The sequence below is a fragment of the Pan paniscus genome, chromosome 7, assembly GCF_029289425.2.
Source record: "Pan paniscus chromosome 7, NHGRI_mPanPan1-v2.0_pri, whole genome shotgun sequence".
NCBI lineage: Eukaryota > Metazoa > Chordata > Mammalia > Primates > Hominidae > Pan > Pan paniscus.
Genome location: NC_073256.2, coordinates 63,326,419 through 63,343,400, shown reverse-complemented (window position 1 = coordinate 63,343,400; position 16,982 = coordinate 63,326,419). Strand labels below are relative to the sequence as shown.

Here is a 16,982-nt window from a genome sequence, read left to right as displayed (position 1 = left end):
CCTATGACTAGGCAAAGAGACTTGACTTCTCTTAGACTTGACAACAAAACTTGTGATCTGTAAGAGAAAAATCTGGTAAATCTGACTGCATCAAAATTAAAAACTTCTACTATGTTAAGAAAAATCATTAAAAGGATAAAAATAGAATTTAGAGATCCTGAGAAAATATTTGCAAATCCTGTATCTGACAAAGGTTTTGTATTTAAAAAATAGAAATAACTTTAAAGACTCAACAATAAACCAACAAACAAGCAATCCAATTAGACAATAGGCAAAAGATGTAAACAGGGATTTTACCAAAGAGGACATATGGATGGCAAGTAAACACATGAAAAGATGTTCAACATTATTAGTCCTTTGGATGAATCTCTAGACAATACTGTTGGCCAACACCTTATATTTCTTTAATGAATTTTTTTTTTTTTTTTGAGACAGAGTCTCACTCTGTCACCCAGGCTGGAGTGCAATGGAGCGATCTTGGCTCACTCAACCTCTGCCTCCCAGGTTCAAGCCATTCTCCTGCCTCAGCCTCCCGAGTAGCTGGGACTACAGGCGTGCACCACCATACCCAGCTAATTTTTTGTAGTTTTAGTAGAGATGGGGTTTTACCATGTTTGACAGGCTGATCTCCAATTCCTGACCTCAGATGATGTACCTGCCTCGGCCTCCCAAAGTGCTGGTATTACAGGTGTGAGCCACAGCACTGGGCCTAAAAACAAAATTTAAATAGAGACGGAGCCTCACTATGTTGGCCAAGGTGGTCTTGGGCTCCTGGCCTCAAGTGATCCTCCTGCCTCAGCCTCCCAAAGTGCTGAGATTAAAGGTGTGAGGCACTGAGACTAGCCACTGCTAAGATTTCAGACTTCTGGCCTCCGGAAGTGTGAGAGAATACATTTCTATTGTTTTAAGCTATCTAGTTTTTGGAACTTTATATGGTAATCCTAGTAGGAAACTAATACAGATAAATACTGCATGGTTCTATTCATGTAACAACCATAAGACAACATAATTATAATGACAGAGAACATGTGAGTGGTTGCCAGCGCTAGGGATGAAAAAAGGATCGACGTGGCTATAAAGGCGAACACAGGAATCGGTGGTGATGGCACAGCGGAGGATTCTGACTGCAGTGACAGTGATGCAAGGCTGTACATGTGACAAAACTGCACAGAAGTGCACGCACACATACACACACAAACACACAGAGTGCACGCGTGGCTGCTGAAACCTGAATGTGCTCCATGGATTGTTCCTGTGTCAGTTTCTTGTTTTTTGTTGTTGTTGTTGTTGAGACGGAGTCTCACTCTGTCGCCCAGGCTGGAGTGCAGTGGCATGGTCTTGGCTCACTGCAAGCTCCGCCTCCCAGGTTCACACCATTCTCCCGCCCCAGCCTCCCAAGTAGCTGGGACTACAGGCGCCTGCCACCATGCCCGGCTAATTTTTTTGTATTTTTAGTAGAGACAGGGTTTCACCATGTTAGCCAGGATGGTCTCAATCTCCTGACCTCGTGATCCACCCGGCTTGGCCTCCCAAAGTTCTGGGATTACAGGTGTGAGCCACCGCGCCCAGCTGGTTTTGGTTTTTACTGTGGTTACTGTGGGTGTGGGATATTGACATGGGGGTGGAGGGGTGCACCAGATCCCCCGTGTATTTCTTTGCAATCTACTGTGAAACTATAATTATTACAAAATAAAAGTTAAATATGAAAACTATCTTTTTCACCTTCATGACTTAGTCATTAGTGTAACGGAAATACAACTGAATCTGCTTTTTTTTTTTTTGAGACAGAGTCTCACTCTGTCAGCCAGGCTGGAGTGGAGTGGTGCAATCATAGCTCACTGCAGCAACCTCCTGGGCTCAAGGGATCCTCCCATGTCAGCCTCCCAAGTAGCTGAGATGATAGGCATGCAGCACCATGCCTGGCTAATTTTTAATTTTTTTGTAGAGACGGGGTCGTGCTTTGTTGACCAGGTTGGTCTGGAACTCCTGGCCTCAAGAGATCCTCTAGCCTCAGCCTCCCAAAGTGCTAGGATGACAGGCGTGAGCCACCACGCCTAGTCTGGGTCTGTTTTTATGACTGGAGTTCCAGCAATGACTCATGGTGCCATTCTGAAAGTCAACCCTCACTGCCAAGGATGCAGGCTTAACTACGGACTGGCCCCAGGAGTCAGCTTATTTCTATTCCTTCTTGAGACAGCTGGTTTCTGGTGATTCTTTTACACACAAAAGCAGACTATAGGAGACAGACAGAATTTCAGTGGATCATGGAACCTGTTCCATTGGGTTCCAGGTCTTTGACTGTTTTGTGGCTATAGGACTACTGATTCCTAGGCACACATGCCCACTGGAAGCCATGCTCACTGAAAGCTGCACTTGCACTGGTGGGAGCCTGTTTCTTGGATAGGAGGGGATTAACATTATCTTCTCTACCTCTCTGAGGGAGGACCCCTTCACAGGGCAAGGTGGATGACCTGCTTCACTCTTGGTCTTTCTCTGCCCCAGAGCTCCCCTCCAACTGGCTTTGGTGCAAGCATTTTGACACCTGCTTTCTTTACTTTCAACCTCGGTCTCAGCCAGAGGGCCGTGGGCAGGAGTGTTAGCTGCAACTGCCACGTGGCTGCTCTGAGGACAGCATTCTCCCTATGGGTGAAAGGCACCTGCACAGAGAGCCACCGCCTGGCCCATGACCCAGAAGAGCAGGAATGTGCCAGATGCCAGGGGCATCCCTACACACACTGACCCCTCTCAAGGTGGGCAGAGGAGCGTGAAGTCAGTCTTAGGTCTCCTCAGGCTTGGAAAGTATGGGACATAGCACGTGCCCTGCCTCGTCCTTGCTGGGAGCCCTATCCTCCTATCTCCTGAGCCGGACACTGGGGTGCTCACAGGGAGCACCACTGAGGGACTCATGCCAATCATTCTCCATTTCTTCACGAGAGGCACTGATCAGCTGTCAAATGATGAAAAGGGGAACAGATGAAGAGAAAACAAAGGAAAAAGGGTATTTCAAAACTCCTAAATTCATCCTAGAACAATCCAATATGGTGAGAGAATGTTACACCCATTTGACAGACAAGGACATGAGACAACGCGGTGAAGTACCTGCACAAGCTCAGTCAGCATGTGGTTGGGGGTGGGGGTGTGTTGCGTCCCTGCCCCACCCCCAGGGCACCAGGTAACTGAGGGACCGTGGAGCCAGGAAGCACCAGGGGACACTGGGCTGAGTAAGAGTCAGGAAACCCACATCAGGCTCCACCAGGGTTTGGCTGTGTGTATCAGAGACAGCAGATAACCAGGCCTAGCCTTGGTCTTCTCCACTTGGAATTAGGAACAGTGACACTATTGCTGCTGAGATAAAATGATATGTACATGAGAATGGTTTGAAAATCTGAAAAATCTCTGACAGAATTAAAGGTGGTGAAGTATTGATAATAAAAAATAAAGAGCTAAATGTGGTTCATTTATATTCACAACTCAGCCCTCTGATTTCCTTTCTGTGGGCAAGACTCTATGCGCTGGCAAGCACTAGCTAATCCACAGGTTAAGCTGCAGAAACACACACACACTTTCTGCAGAGAAGGAAAGGAAACGCAATTGACAGTTACTAGCATATCACCTAAAGCACACTCCTTACATCTGAAATGTAAAAATTAAATTGAGATAAAGCCTTAAAGTACTTTCATATGATGATCATATGTATCAGCGCTGTGTTCTTGCGCAGCACCTATGGCATCCTTAGGTAACAAGCTTGCATCCTACTCGGTGGCTGTCAGTAGATGGCCCTCCCCGTCTCCTCTCCCTGACACACACCGCACTGTGCATTCAGTACAACCTACGGGACACCAGGAGACACTCGGGTTGTTTTTCTTTCTGCGTCAGAGTTCCTGTGTCCTCCAGCCATGCTCAGCACCTGAAGAACGTCAGCAAACCATGGCCTGTGGGCTAGGCCTGTAAGCTAAGTATGGTTTTTATGTTTATTCAAGGTTCTTACATTTTTAAATGGTTAAAAAACCGTAAGAATATTTTGTGACAAGTAAAAATTAAGTTAAATTCAAATTTTGGTGTCTGTAAATAAAGGTTTCTGAAACACAGCCCTGCTCATTCATTTGTGAATGACAACATGGCTGCTTTTGCACTGCAAGGTGGAGCTGAGTAGTTGCTATGAAAACCATACAACCCAAGAAGCCTAAAATATTGACTATCTGGCTCTTTACAGAAACAGTCTGCCCACTACCCCTGATGCAGATGGAAGAGAAGTTGATTTAACATGCTTGTGATAACACTGATTTAATGATACTCGTATATATGCAATTCATCAAGAACTTGACTAGAAGTTATGAAACATATTCTTTTAGTCACTCTCTTATTCTTCCACTGTCTAAGAATGATCAGAGAAATGGAAAGAATTTGTTCAAAATAAATGCACAACAGAAAATAACTCTGGATAACTTAAGCGGAAGAGAAAGGCTCCAAAACCAGGCAGCTGAATTGGGTTGTATGCAACCATGAATGCTTTGAAGAGATTCGTAACAAGCATGTCAGGGTGAAATGGCATGAGGTCTGGGTGTGCTTTAGCATACTTCAGCAACAAAAAGAAAAGTGAGGGGTGTGAGTGTCAGATCTTGATAACCAGGCATAGTATGATTAGAAGACAGCCCCTGGTGCCACCCCCACCACTGTCCCCCGACTCGTGGTGCACTGAGGCACCTGGCCGAGGCTGCTGGCCAAGGTGCCAGCCTCCTGCCCTCCCTTGAGACTCCTTGCTGGGCAATTCCTGAGTATTCTGGCCTGGCTGGTAGCTGGTGATCCACCGACAGCCCAGGTGAGTGCAGGCATCTGGGGCCTGGTTTGCTCCACTCATACACACCCTCAAGGAGGCAATGTGTGGGGCACTCACTCTCTCCTGCACCATGACAGATGCACCCGGTGCACATTGCCCATGAGTGGACAAGAGTTTAACAAACAGGATGTTCTCAATCCCTCTTGGGTGATTAGATCTACATGGATATTCCTCCATAAGGTAAGGGCTGGCAGAGGTTTCTAGCAGAATGTAGTCCATGCATTCAAACTGGCAAGCAGGTCTCCTTCCCTCCTCTACTCCTAGTTGATTGATAGCAAGCTCCTCTAGGCCACTGCTCCCTAGAACAGCCCAAGGCCTCACAGGGACCATGGAGGTGGGATGGGGGGGGCTTTCAGTTTTGAAGGCTCTAAAAGTTCCCAAAAGTAGCTGAGCTCAATCCTGAGATTCCCACTTCCACCACATAAATGAGGTTTCTCCATCTCTTTCCTTTCTTCAACCTGCCTAAGTGTCGGGAAAGAATGAACATTACTGGGCTGAGAAGCTTTGGGGACAGGGTTGTACCTGGGTGTCTTACACCCCAGTGCTTAGCACAGTGGCTGGTAGTCTGCATCTGTAAAAGGAATGGATTTACTGCCACTTCAGTATATGGGGCATGCTTAACTGGACTTTAAAAACACTTTTCTGTTTTGGCAATGCATTAATTTCCAAAGGAGATTACCCTTTAATAAACCTCTAACACCGTGTGTGTGTGTGTGTGTGTGTGTGTGTGTGTGAGAGAGAGAGAGACAGAGAGAGAGAGAAAGGCTGAGAGACTGAGAGATTGAGAGAGATTATTACCTGTGGTTTTTGGTAAATCACCGTGGCATAGAAGCTGCAACGGGTACCAAGATCATTCATCTGGAAAGGAATTAGAAAAGGCTGGCAGCATTACACGAAGCACACAGACATGGCCAATACCTAAAAAACCTGTTAGAAACAAAGACATTACCTGGAGAATGTCTCTTAAGCAGCGGGTAACTGGAGGCTGGTAAAGCTTATAAATGGGGTCTTCGTCAATTATATCAATTTGTCCCAGATTTGGATGAGCTGTGAGGATGTAACACAAGGCTGGAGGAGGCAGATGACTTTTTATCTGTTTAAATGAGACAAAGGTAGAAGGTGAATGTATTGTTAAAAGACTCAAAAAGAGGAGATATTATTAAAATCTCCTCTTTAATATATACATATTTGCTTACAGGTGCATCCTCTCTCTGGAATGCTATACAAGGAATGGATTGCATTGTTTACTTCTGGGACCAACTATAAGAACTTCCATACTTATGAACCTATTAATTCAAGGTTTCATTTTAGAAATCTTTCAGGGTATACTGAAAATATCATCTAGAAATTACTTCCTCTTAAGTAATCTAGAAATGGCTTTTTTTTGAGACAGAGTTGCACTCTCGTTGGCTGGAGTGCAATGGCGCGATCTTGGCTCACTACAACCTCTGCCTCATGGGTTCAAGCGATTCTCCTGCCTCAGCCTCCCGAGTAGCTGGCATTACAGCCATGAGCCACAATGCCCAGCTAACTTTGTATTTTTAGTAGAGACGGGGTTTCTCCATGTTGGTCAGGCTGATCTTGAACCCCCGACCTCAGGTGATCTGCCTGCCTTGGCCTCCCAAGTGCTGGGATTACAGGCATGAGCCACCGTGTGTTTTGACAACTACTATGCTGTTTGGCACAGTTCAGGGTCACAGACTTAGCACTACTAAGAAGTCAGCCACAACCTAAGGAAGACAGCCCCAGTTTTGTTTTGGGACCTCTGGCCCAAAGCAGCAGCTGGCTAGCCTGCTGGAAAAGGCTCAGGAGGCAGAGGAGGGAACACTTTCCATCCATTTTGCTGCTTCTGAGACACTATCATAAACAAGCAGGACAATGGAAGTTCCTGGCTACCCAGGACGTTGTACGAATGTCTATGGATTGTATTGAGTTCCTGCTCCAATTGGTAACTGAATGTTGGTTCTATGAGTGACTAGAAGTTCGTGGGAAAAATTCTATATGTTTACTTTAGTACAAGGCTGAGACCCCAACTGTTCCAACAGTATGTGAGGGTTGTGGTTTAAGCATTCATCATAAGTTAACTTCAAGAAAATGCTGTGCAGCACAGTAGGGAAGGCAGCCAGAGCTTGGTCTCCAGGCATCTGAATCCCAATCCTGGCTCATATTCATGCATCACTACAAAGGAACTGACTGCACGGGGGCTCCTTGTTGCCACTGGAGCAGGGGACACAGACCATGTGGGTGACAGTGATGACGCCTGGCTTGGCACCTGGCATGGAGTAGTCTGCGACTGGGGAAGTTTTTCCAGTGCCGGGCTTACCTCTTCACAGGGCTGGTCGCGGCCAGGTGTTTTCAGAGGTATCGCTGGGGGCCATAGGGTGTCAATCAAACTGAAAATCCCCGCTGTCCTGGAACAAGAAAAGTCAAAGGTATTCATCATCAGACATCCCTTACTGAGTACTTGGCCAGTGAGCTGGTAGAATGCTTAACAGACTCTAATGCCTAAGGCCATGGAACTACAATTCGAGATGTGTGGCGATTCAGAGGGGGAAGAAGGCACACAGACAGATGGACAGACACTGTGGGAAACCAACTGCACAACAGCAACTTGCTCACTAAATTAGGATCCATCCACACAGTGAAATAGTATACGGTCACTGAAATGGTTACAAAGAAAATACTTATGGACATGGAAACATGTTTGTGATACCCTGCTAAGAAAAAAGCAGGCAACAAATTAACTCTCTCTCACTCTCTCTGTGTGTGTGTATGTATGTGTATCTATGCATGCATCTATATATATTAAGCCAAAGGAAAAGACTGAAGCCTATAAGAATGTTTTTAGTGGTTATCTGAGTAGAGTTTGGAGGTGATATTTACTTTCTTCCTGTGGATTGGGTATTTTGTATATTTTCCCCAAACAGATATGTATTACTTATGTAAGAAAAGTTATCTGGGCTGGGTGCGGTGGCTCATGCCTATAATCCCAGCACTTTGGGAGGCTGAGGCGGATGGATCACCTGAGGTCAGCAGTTCAGGACCAGCCTGGCCAACATGGTGAAACCCTGTCTCCACTAAAAATACAAAAATTAGCCGGGCATGATGGCGGATGCCTGTAATCCCAGCTACTCGGGAGGTTGAGGCAGGAAAATCGCTTGAACCCGGGAGGCGGAGGTTGCAGTGAGCTGAGATCACATCATTGCACTCCAGCTGGGTGACAAGAGCCAAACTCCGTCTCAAAAAAAAAAGTTATCTGAAGTAAAATATATAGAGGGACACAAAAGGACAAACAGTTATGATTTCAGTTGATCTCACCTTAGATCTGACTGCACTTCCGAGACCTGGCTCTAACCTTTACCTGAGCCCCTTGTTAACAGAGATGGGGAACAGCAGGGACCCTGGAGTCAAGAAACTCATCTTGCTTAAGCTCTGCCTTTTATACACTGTGAGACCTTGAGAAAATGCTTGGACCTTGTGTCAGCCCTTCTGGGAAATTGGGGGATGCTGCTGGCATTATTGCAAGGAGTAAAGGAAGTAAAGAACGTATGTGCAGCACCTACTAAGGTTTCTACGCTCAGAGTGAGTGTCCAACACATTAGCCACTTGATGTTACCATAGTTATCAGTATTGTCATTGCTAAAGCCATAAACTTTTATGCTGTTTTTTGCTAAAAAATCTGCCCAGTTGAAGACAGGATTTTAATCCTAGTGTTACTTTGTGAAGAAACAGAGTAAAATTAAGAGCATGATAAAAGATGAGTGTAAAAAAAATTTCTTTATACAGTATAGAAAAATAAACAACCCTTTCCAGACAGTGACAGAGTGCTTATCAATTTCCCTAAAAATTTGGAGTTTCCCAAAAAGTGTTCTGTGAAGTGTAACCCATGAGAACAGAACTCCCTGTTCGGCCATTGTTGCTGTGTGGCACATCTGCGGCTGGCAGGACCCTCACATGCTACAGTGGGACTGGACATGGCAGAGGGCCTAGAGAGCCCCGTGTAAAAGGCACCTGTGACATATTGTTTTAAACTAAAGCTTCTCCCGTTTATAACCATGAAACCCTTTTTGGTGTCATTACTAATAATGTCCTGAGAAACTAGTGTTCCCTTGGAATTCTGACAAATGCTGTTCTAGAAGCACACAGCCATAGGAAAGTTCTATTTGAATTTAATGACTTTTATTTAGAGGATGCTACCAGCCAATTAAAAAAGTTTAGACATATTATACATATATTTAATGCACAATGCTTAGCTGAAGAATGGCTATAAGTTAAATAAAATGCTTAGTCTCATAAAAAATCAGCTTCTCCACTGTTTTTAAAAACTATTTTTAAAAATAGATAATGGTTTGGATGGCCACTGTTGCCTTGTGAAGCAGAGTCGTCTGGGGGCAGCTGACACATTCATTTAAATGACTCCCGCCTCTGCTGGGCATAGACTTGGTGTAGAAGCTCACTTTTGGCACAGTTAAAAAGTGTATTGTTCCTCTCACTGCAATTCATTCTTTACTATTCATTTTGTTACACAGGAAACATTCTTTTAAAAAAGTGATCCTTTAAAAATATGTTTAAGCAACAAACAGTCTGACAGGGGAGTGGCTACCATTAGTCCGTCTTTTCAAAAATTAATAAACATTTTTATTTAAAAAGTTTAAAATATAAAGTTTAATTAGAGAAAAAAGGGACATACAGATTAATTCATTATGCTTATGATTTGATAATTATGTTGGAATAAATTTCATGGGGTATAATTTATAGATTGCATAAAATGAGTCTGCAGACAAATTCAGGTCATTAATCTGTGACAACAAAAGTTTGTGGAGCAGACAAGGAGAGAAGCAGGGCCAGCTGTGCTACTCACCGAGTCCCTAGTCTGGCAGGCTCTGCAGCAGTCAGCAGCTCACCCAGCAGCTCCCACAAGACTGCCAGAGAGCATGGGGGGAGGTCAAGTCAGCTACCCATCAGTGAAGGGAGAGCCATGTTTCCCATCACGCTCAGTCACAGTTCATCTGACCTCTAAAAATCAGCTGTATTTGAAGAGCGGCAAGAAGAGGGCTGGGGGGTGGTGCAGGACACGCGGAGAAGAAAGGAGACAGCATGGTACATGGCATAGGCAGGGAACAGGGACAGCCTGGGAGCCTCCTCTGTGCACTCACTTGGGGGCTGTGGCAGACCCACCTGCAGCACAGGCTGCAGAACACGCAGCTGCTCCTGGAGGCGGGAGGAGGGAGGCAGGAGGCCTGGGAGGAGCCCACACTCGCTTTCCTAAAGTCACGCTCAGGAAGCTGAAAGACTTTCAGTGCTATGTTTTTATTATAGTAACCAGTGTATTTTTTAAGTGGAAAGATATCAAGATCTATACACATGTTAAAATTGTATCTACCAAGTTATACTTAAAATGGTTAAAATTGTAAATTTTATAGTATTTTACCACAATGAAAATTATATTTACCATAAAAATAAATATAAGTGTTGTTTTTATCTTTTTTCTTTCTTTCTTTTTTTTTAACAGGGTCTCTCGCTCTGTCATCCAGGCTGGAGTGGAGCAATCATGGCTCACTGAGGCCAACCCTACAACTGTTTTCAAGTCTTCCACACTCTTTAAAGGAAGGCCACCCCGACATGTCACGAGTCAATGAAATGTAAGAGGCACTTTCTGAGAACATGTTCTCACTTATAAAAAAGCCCTTGGAGACACCCCTCAAGAGATATAGAGTAAGGATGGGGGCACCACATCACTTACATCTCATGAGGGCCCCATGGAGAGACTGAGACTGGGCTGTACTGGAGATGAGGGCCACGCGGAAGGAGGTCCTGCCAACTCACGTCCTCCAGGGCTGAGCCTGCACACTCCAACCCCATGATGCTGCAGGTGATGTGCATTTGCTCAGAGGAAAGCTGGCCGCAGACTTGGGGATAGAAAGGACACTGTCCACCTTCCACGGCAGAAATTCTGAATCTCTCTCAGCTTCATCTTCCTCCCTTGTAGGATTCTGTGATTCTCTAATTCCTAGTGCTGCTGCTATCCCTCGCTGACATGTGCCTCTGTTTGAGGAGGAAAGACAGTTCCAAAGTCTCCAGTGCTAGGTGTGGGTGCTGAAGCAGACACATTTCTATGAGAGCGTGGCAGCATGGGGCGCTAGAAACAACCAGCCATCTGTGATAAGTGCCTTCTGCAGGCTGACAGGTGAGCTTGGCTGACTGAAGACTTTTTGTGTTATAAAGTGCTCTCTGGTGCAAAGCAGAATTGCACCTGAACATTTCCAATCTATTTGTAAAGAAAAATTTACAAAGACAGAGCCATTAACTTTAATTTTAAAAACATTTCCAAATTTGCTGTTTTAGTAATTACCAGATCCTTGAGAGAGAAAAAAATACTCTAAACATTATAAAGGGTTAGGAATAAACAAATGGAGATATTTATATGGAGCAAAGTTAACTTCTTAGAATGAAAAAAAACCAATTTTCTTGTCTGAATTTTGTTGTTGGTAACATATTTTGGAAGCTGTCAAAATCTAAGTAGAAAACAAATCACAAAGGAAGAGAACCAACTTGAGACCATCTTCAGAAAAAAATTACAAATTCAGTTCAAGAGTTGGAAGTGATGTCAAAGGACAGATGTTTCTCCTTAGTAAACTAGAGCTGAGGTTTCCCATCGTGTGACAAGAAAGGTGCATGGAAATGAGTAAGCTGCACAGGTGCAGATAACTTTAACTGGGTACCTCCATTTCCTGAATTCCTAAAAAGGCAGCCCCAGCATCACTCATGAGCTCAGAAGTGAGGATGGCGCAAGTCCTGGGGCAATAGAAATCAGCTGCGAACCAAGAAGAGAGTGGGAGTGGCACCACGCCCAAGAGGAGTCTCAGAAATATACAATAGATGAAGGAAGCAGGGTTCCCACCTCACTGCCATTGAAACAATGCTAAATTTACATATTTTTACACACATTTTATGGATATTTTGGTGTAGCAAATGATCTACCTCCTCTGGCCTCATTATAGCTGGTGTTATTTATCTTGATTGGTAGATGACAAATGTCATTTGGAAAACCAACCATTCAAAGTAAGGGCAACCAAGATTTCCACTCTCCAGTCCACTGGAAGAAAGTAAACATGGAAAGTCTTCTTTGCACACCGGAACATTAGCTGATATTACCAGCTTGCTTGCCTATTCTCTTAGTTATTTCAGGGCTTATTTTTTCCATCTGATACTGTCTCATCCAACTAACTCTCAAATCTTCACAGGGCAATTTAAAACTGCCTGAACCACTTTCTTTTGGGTATGGATAGAGTGGAATTTGCTCTAGGAGATTTAAGCCACAATGGTGCTGTGGACAACAGAAAACGGGAAGATAATAAGGAAGCACCTGGCCCATGATGGACTCACCCTCAGAGAGCTTGGAATCATTTTTTTTTTAACCAAGCATGAATTCTGGGTATAAAATGTTCTCAAAATTTGTCATGTTGCTGCTAATTTCTCTGTACCTGTTACTGTTGTAGGACTCATACCTCTCCAAGAGAGTTCATTTGGATAGTGGAATACTTTAGACCAGTCATTCTTAAAGTGGGGTCTGGGGGTCGCTGGAGGTTCCGAGAGCCTTTCAGGCAGCCTACAAGGCCAAAACTGTTTTCTGCCAAGCCTTTATTTTTCTTTCTCACTTCCATTCTCTCATGAGTGTACAGTGGTGTTTTCTAGAGGCCCATGATGTGTGATATTACAACAGACTGAAGGCAGAGCACAGATGATAATCCATCATCTCCTGTTCAACCAGTGAAGAGACCTGCAAAACACAGGGCAATGCGACTCTCATTGCTAAATATGTTTTTGTGTTTTAGGAAATATTTTTCATAAAAAATGTTATTTAGGTTGTCATCTAATAGGTTGATTATAGATGCTTTTAGGTAAATTAATGTGTTAAATCTTTTTCAGTTTTAATTTCTAATAAGGTGAATACTGATTAACTCATATTTTTTTTTAAAAAAACCTCTTTGGGCCCTCATTTTTTATATTACACACATACACACACCCCAAATATATATATTTTTTGGAGATAGAGTCTTGCTCTGTCACCCAGGCTGGAGTGCAGTGGTGTGACCTCCTAGGCTCAAGCAATCCTCTGGCCTTAGCCTCCCAAGTAGCTGGGACTACAGGTGTGCACCACCATTCCTGGCTAATTTTTATAATTTTTCGTACAGGATGGGGTTTCACTATGTTTCCCAGACTGGTCTCCAATGTTTGGCCTCAAGTGATCCTCCTGCCTTGGCCTCCCAAAGTGCTAGGATTACAGGTGTGAGCCATCATGCCTGGCCAGTCCTCATTCATTTTTATTTTTTTCTTTCCTCCCCGCTTATCTTTTACATGGTCATGTTCTTTAGATTGTCTCCCCTCTCTCAGTCTGTCTCCCTTTCCTGCCCACTGCTGGCCACACACTACACATCTTCCCCCACACAGCAGGGTCTCTACGTGCCAGAGACAACAGACTTCAGACATATCTGGTAGGCTGTATTTTAAGATATAATTTCAGTGCAGTCTAAGAAACAATTTCCTATTTGTTGCTGAATCATTATTAATAGTGTCCAATAAACTTAGATAGGAATCCTATTTTGAGTTGCAAAGGTAACTTCCCATTCATTGTAAAATTAGGTCAATGCATGTGGGTTATTTATAAATAATGTAACACTTCCTATAACTCCATTCTTTCCTGTGGCTCCACACTCGACATAAAAATAGTAGTTTTAGGAGCAGGCCAACCTGCAGTGTTGAGAAAGACCTGTGGAGACTGAGGAAGTCTCTCTGGACCGGAAAGGAGCTCTTCATGTGGCTCCTGGGGCTAGGGCCAGGCTCCCACACTCCCACCCTGGAGGACCACCTCTGAGAAGGGCTCTTAGCGCTGCTGTGGCTCCCACTGCATGAATGTCACATCAGTGCCAAAGAGAACAGCAAAGGCCGAGCAGTCTTGAAGAGGCAATTCCTGTAAGAATCACTGTTGGGTTCTGTACAAGGACATAGGTGAGAAGAGGCACAGAGGTCACCCCTGATGCCACTCTGAGGCGCCTCTGCCCCACCTCACCCTGTGTTCCGGGGCTGGTCACCACCGAGATCCTCTGGCTTAGTTAGTGCTGCCTGTTTTGTGTCCTCACGAGAATGTGAACCTCCTGAGGGCAGGCTCTATGTGTCTGTTCTCTGTGGAATCCCAGTGCCTAGATGACAGACTGGTGCCTGGGAGGCGCATAACGCTGGCATGGCACGAGGCCATGGATCTGGCATACTAGCTAGCAGGGCCGGCAGGACTCTTCAATCCCACCGGCCAGTACTGCACAGTAAGGACACATGGCATTTCAGCAATGCCGGCACCTGTCACATATCACAAGTGTCCCTCAACGCTTCAGTATGAGAATTTTTCATGAGCCCTGATTTCTTCTGTAAGAAACCCATGGCTTCTGATACATTTCTTTAACCTAAATTCACTTGTTCATTTCATTCATTTAATATTAAACTCTAGGCTAGTTGGTGACACAGTTTAGGTATATAATTAAGGAGTAAAAATAATGCCTTCCAGAAGATAGCTTATCTACTTTTATGTCACCCTTATACACACAAAAAACAATACTTGAGTGAATTAAACTTTTGCCTTGATACTGAAATGGATTTCCTCCAACAAGATTTGTTCTGCTAGGCAGACAGCAACAAATAGCCCAAGAGATCATGAACAAACTGGTAGGAGCCATGGAAACCTTAAGACTCTAACAAGATTAGATTAGCAGTGAATAAAATGTACCATTAGGCTGGTGGGATGGTAAAATGAGGCCATCGCTCTGGAAAGCTGCGTGGCAGCAATCCAGCCATTCATCTCCTTGCTGTCTATCCAAGAGAACTGAGAACTGACATCCACACAGAAACTTGCATATGAATGTTTGCAGCAGGATTATTCAAGGTACCCAGAAAGTAGAAACAACCCAAATGTCCATCAACTGTTGAATGGATAAATAAATTTGATGTATCTATGTCATGAAATATTATTCAGCCATAAAAAGAATGAAATTCTGGCCGGGTGTGGTGGCTCACACCTGTAATCCCAGCACTTTGGGAGGATGAGGCAGGTCGGTCACCGGAGGTCAGGAGTTCGAATTAGCTGGGTGTGGTGGCATGCACCTGTAATCCCAGCTACTCTGGAGGCTGAGGCAGGAGAATCGCTTGAACCCAGGAGGCAGAGGTTGCAGTGAGCCAAGATCGCACCATTGCACTCCAGCCTGGGCAACAAGCAAGAAACTCAGTCTCAAAGAAAAAAAAAAAGGAAATTCTGATACATGTTACATCATGGATGGACCTTAAAAACATTCTGCTAAAGTGAAAGACACCAAAGGTCACATCTGTATGGTTCCACTGACAGGAAATGTCCAGAACGGGCAAATCCACAGAGACGGAAAGCAGAGGAGTGGCTGCTGGGGGAGAGAAAGTGCGGAGCTCCTGCTGAAGGTACAAGGTTTCTTTCTGAGGTGATGAAAATGTGCCAGAATTAGGGTGCTGGTTGCACAACTTTGTGAGTAAAATAAAAACCAATGATTCGTACACTTTAAAAAGGGTAAATTTTTAGTATGTAAATTACATCTCAGTCAAGCTATTACTTAAAAAGTGTCATTAACTTAAGACAGGGGCCTCTAATCAGGAGACCACTAAACCTGACCTGAAATACATCCATTGCTATACTTTCTTGAACTCTGCTTAATTATTTTGCTACGAACATTATCTTTCTTCTCTGTCCTCAAAGCCCCCATTCAAAACTAATCTCAAAGCTTCCAGGAAATGAAAAACCGGGGACTTCTGCAATAAAAGAGTAGTGCTGCTATCTTCACTGGAAAGCTGACACAGAGCCCAGGAGCAGCACAGGGTTGGGAGCGAGCCCAGTGGCTTCAGCACTCTACTTTTGGAGTGGTTGCGCTTCCTTTTCCTAAGTCAAGCTAGCGGAATACTAGTTCCATGTAACCCCCGGTGTGCCCGTCGGTCCTGCTAAGCCACAGGAGCGGGTCTTGAGCACCAGACAGGACAGCCCTGCACTGTGGCTCTTCAGAGGACAGAGACAGTACCTGTGCTGGGCCAAGGGTTTGTGGCAGCACAAGAGAACATGGCTTAGAATACAAAGAAAAATACTTCCTTGGGTTTCCACATCTATATAAAACTGTGGCCATGTGAATTTCATACTTAAACCCTCTTCTATGACATAAGATATTGCAGAACAGTAAAATGCACACCATAAAGCAGTATTTCAGTAATGCTTCTGGTGTGTCCTGGAGCAGCCCTTCAACCACCGTGGTGGGACAGCCAGGAAGGGAAACTGATCAGGCATTCTGACTCCAGAGATTGATCTCTGCTAAGAATAGCCTATGAATACCGTATAGATGTGGGAACTTACGAAACATTTCCAAAGCAAGTTCACTGAATTTCAGGAAGATATTTTTCTTTTTCTTTTCTCTTTTTTTTTTTTTTTTTTGAGATGGAGTCTTGCTCTGTTGTCCAAGCTGAAGTGCACTGGTGCAATCTTGGCTCACCACAATCTCCGCCTCCTAGGTTTAAGTGATTCTCGTGTTTCGGGCTCCCAGTAGCTGGGATTACAGGCGTGCACCACCATGCAGGGCTAATTTTTGTATTTTTAGTAGAGATGGGGTTTTGCCATGTTGCTCAGGATGGACTCAAACTCCTGACCTCAAGCAATCTGCTCTCCTCGGCCTCCAAAAGTGCTGGGATTACAGGCATGAGCCACTGCACCCAGCCAGCAAGATATTTTTCAGATTGTAGCTAGTTGGAGAAACTGAAAGAAGGAAATTAAAACACACATCTGAAATTAAGCCCTTTGCACTATTCCTTTGAATCTCTGCTTAAATTTATATAATTATATAAGATAAATTTGTAACTCTGGAATGTCTCACATTTTACAGGACATCTGCTAGTTTTATTTATTTTTTGAGATGGAATCTCGCCTTGTCACCCAGGCTGGAGTGCAATGGTGCGATCTTGGCTCACTGCAACCTCCGCCTCCTGGGTTCAAGTGATTGTCCTGCCTCAGCGTCCAAAGCAGCTGCAACTACAGGCGCATGCCACCATGCCTGGTTAATTTTTGTATTTTTAGTAGAGATGGAGTTTCTCCATG

The 16,982-nt window shown here is 44.3% G+C and overlaps 1 protein-coding gene across 14 annotated transcripts in view; it reads right to left on the bottom strand.

Moving 5' to 3' along the window:
- SPIDR (scaffold protein involved in DNA repair) overlaps positions 1 to 16,982 on the bottom strand; it is a 475,882-nt gene that overhangs the window by 28,575 nt on the left and 430,325 nt on the right. For all 14 annotated transcript variants that reach the window (XM_003823268.5, XM_008976887.5, XM_034966041.4 and 11 more), the window contains 3 exons: positions 7,161 to 7,248; positions 5,787 to 5,930; positions 5,636 to 5,695 (listed from right to left, as the gene is read on the bottom strand). In XM_003823268.5, the coding sequence (XP_003823316.1) occupies positions 5,636 to 5,695; positions 5,787 to 5,930; positions 7,161 to 7,248 (292 nt within the window). The remainder of the gene's footprint in view (positions 1 to 5,635; positions 5,696 to 5,786; positions 5,931 to 7,160; positions 7,249 to 16,982) is intronic.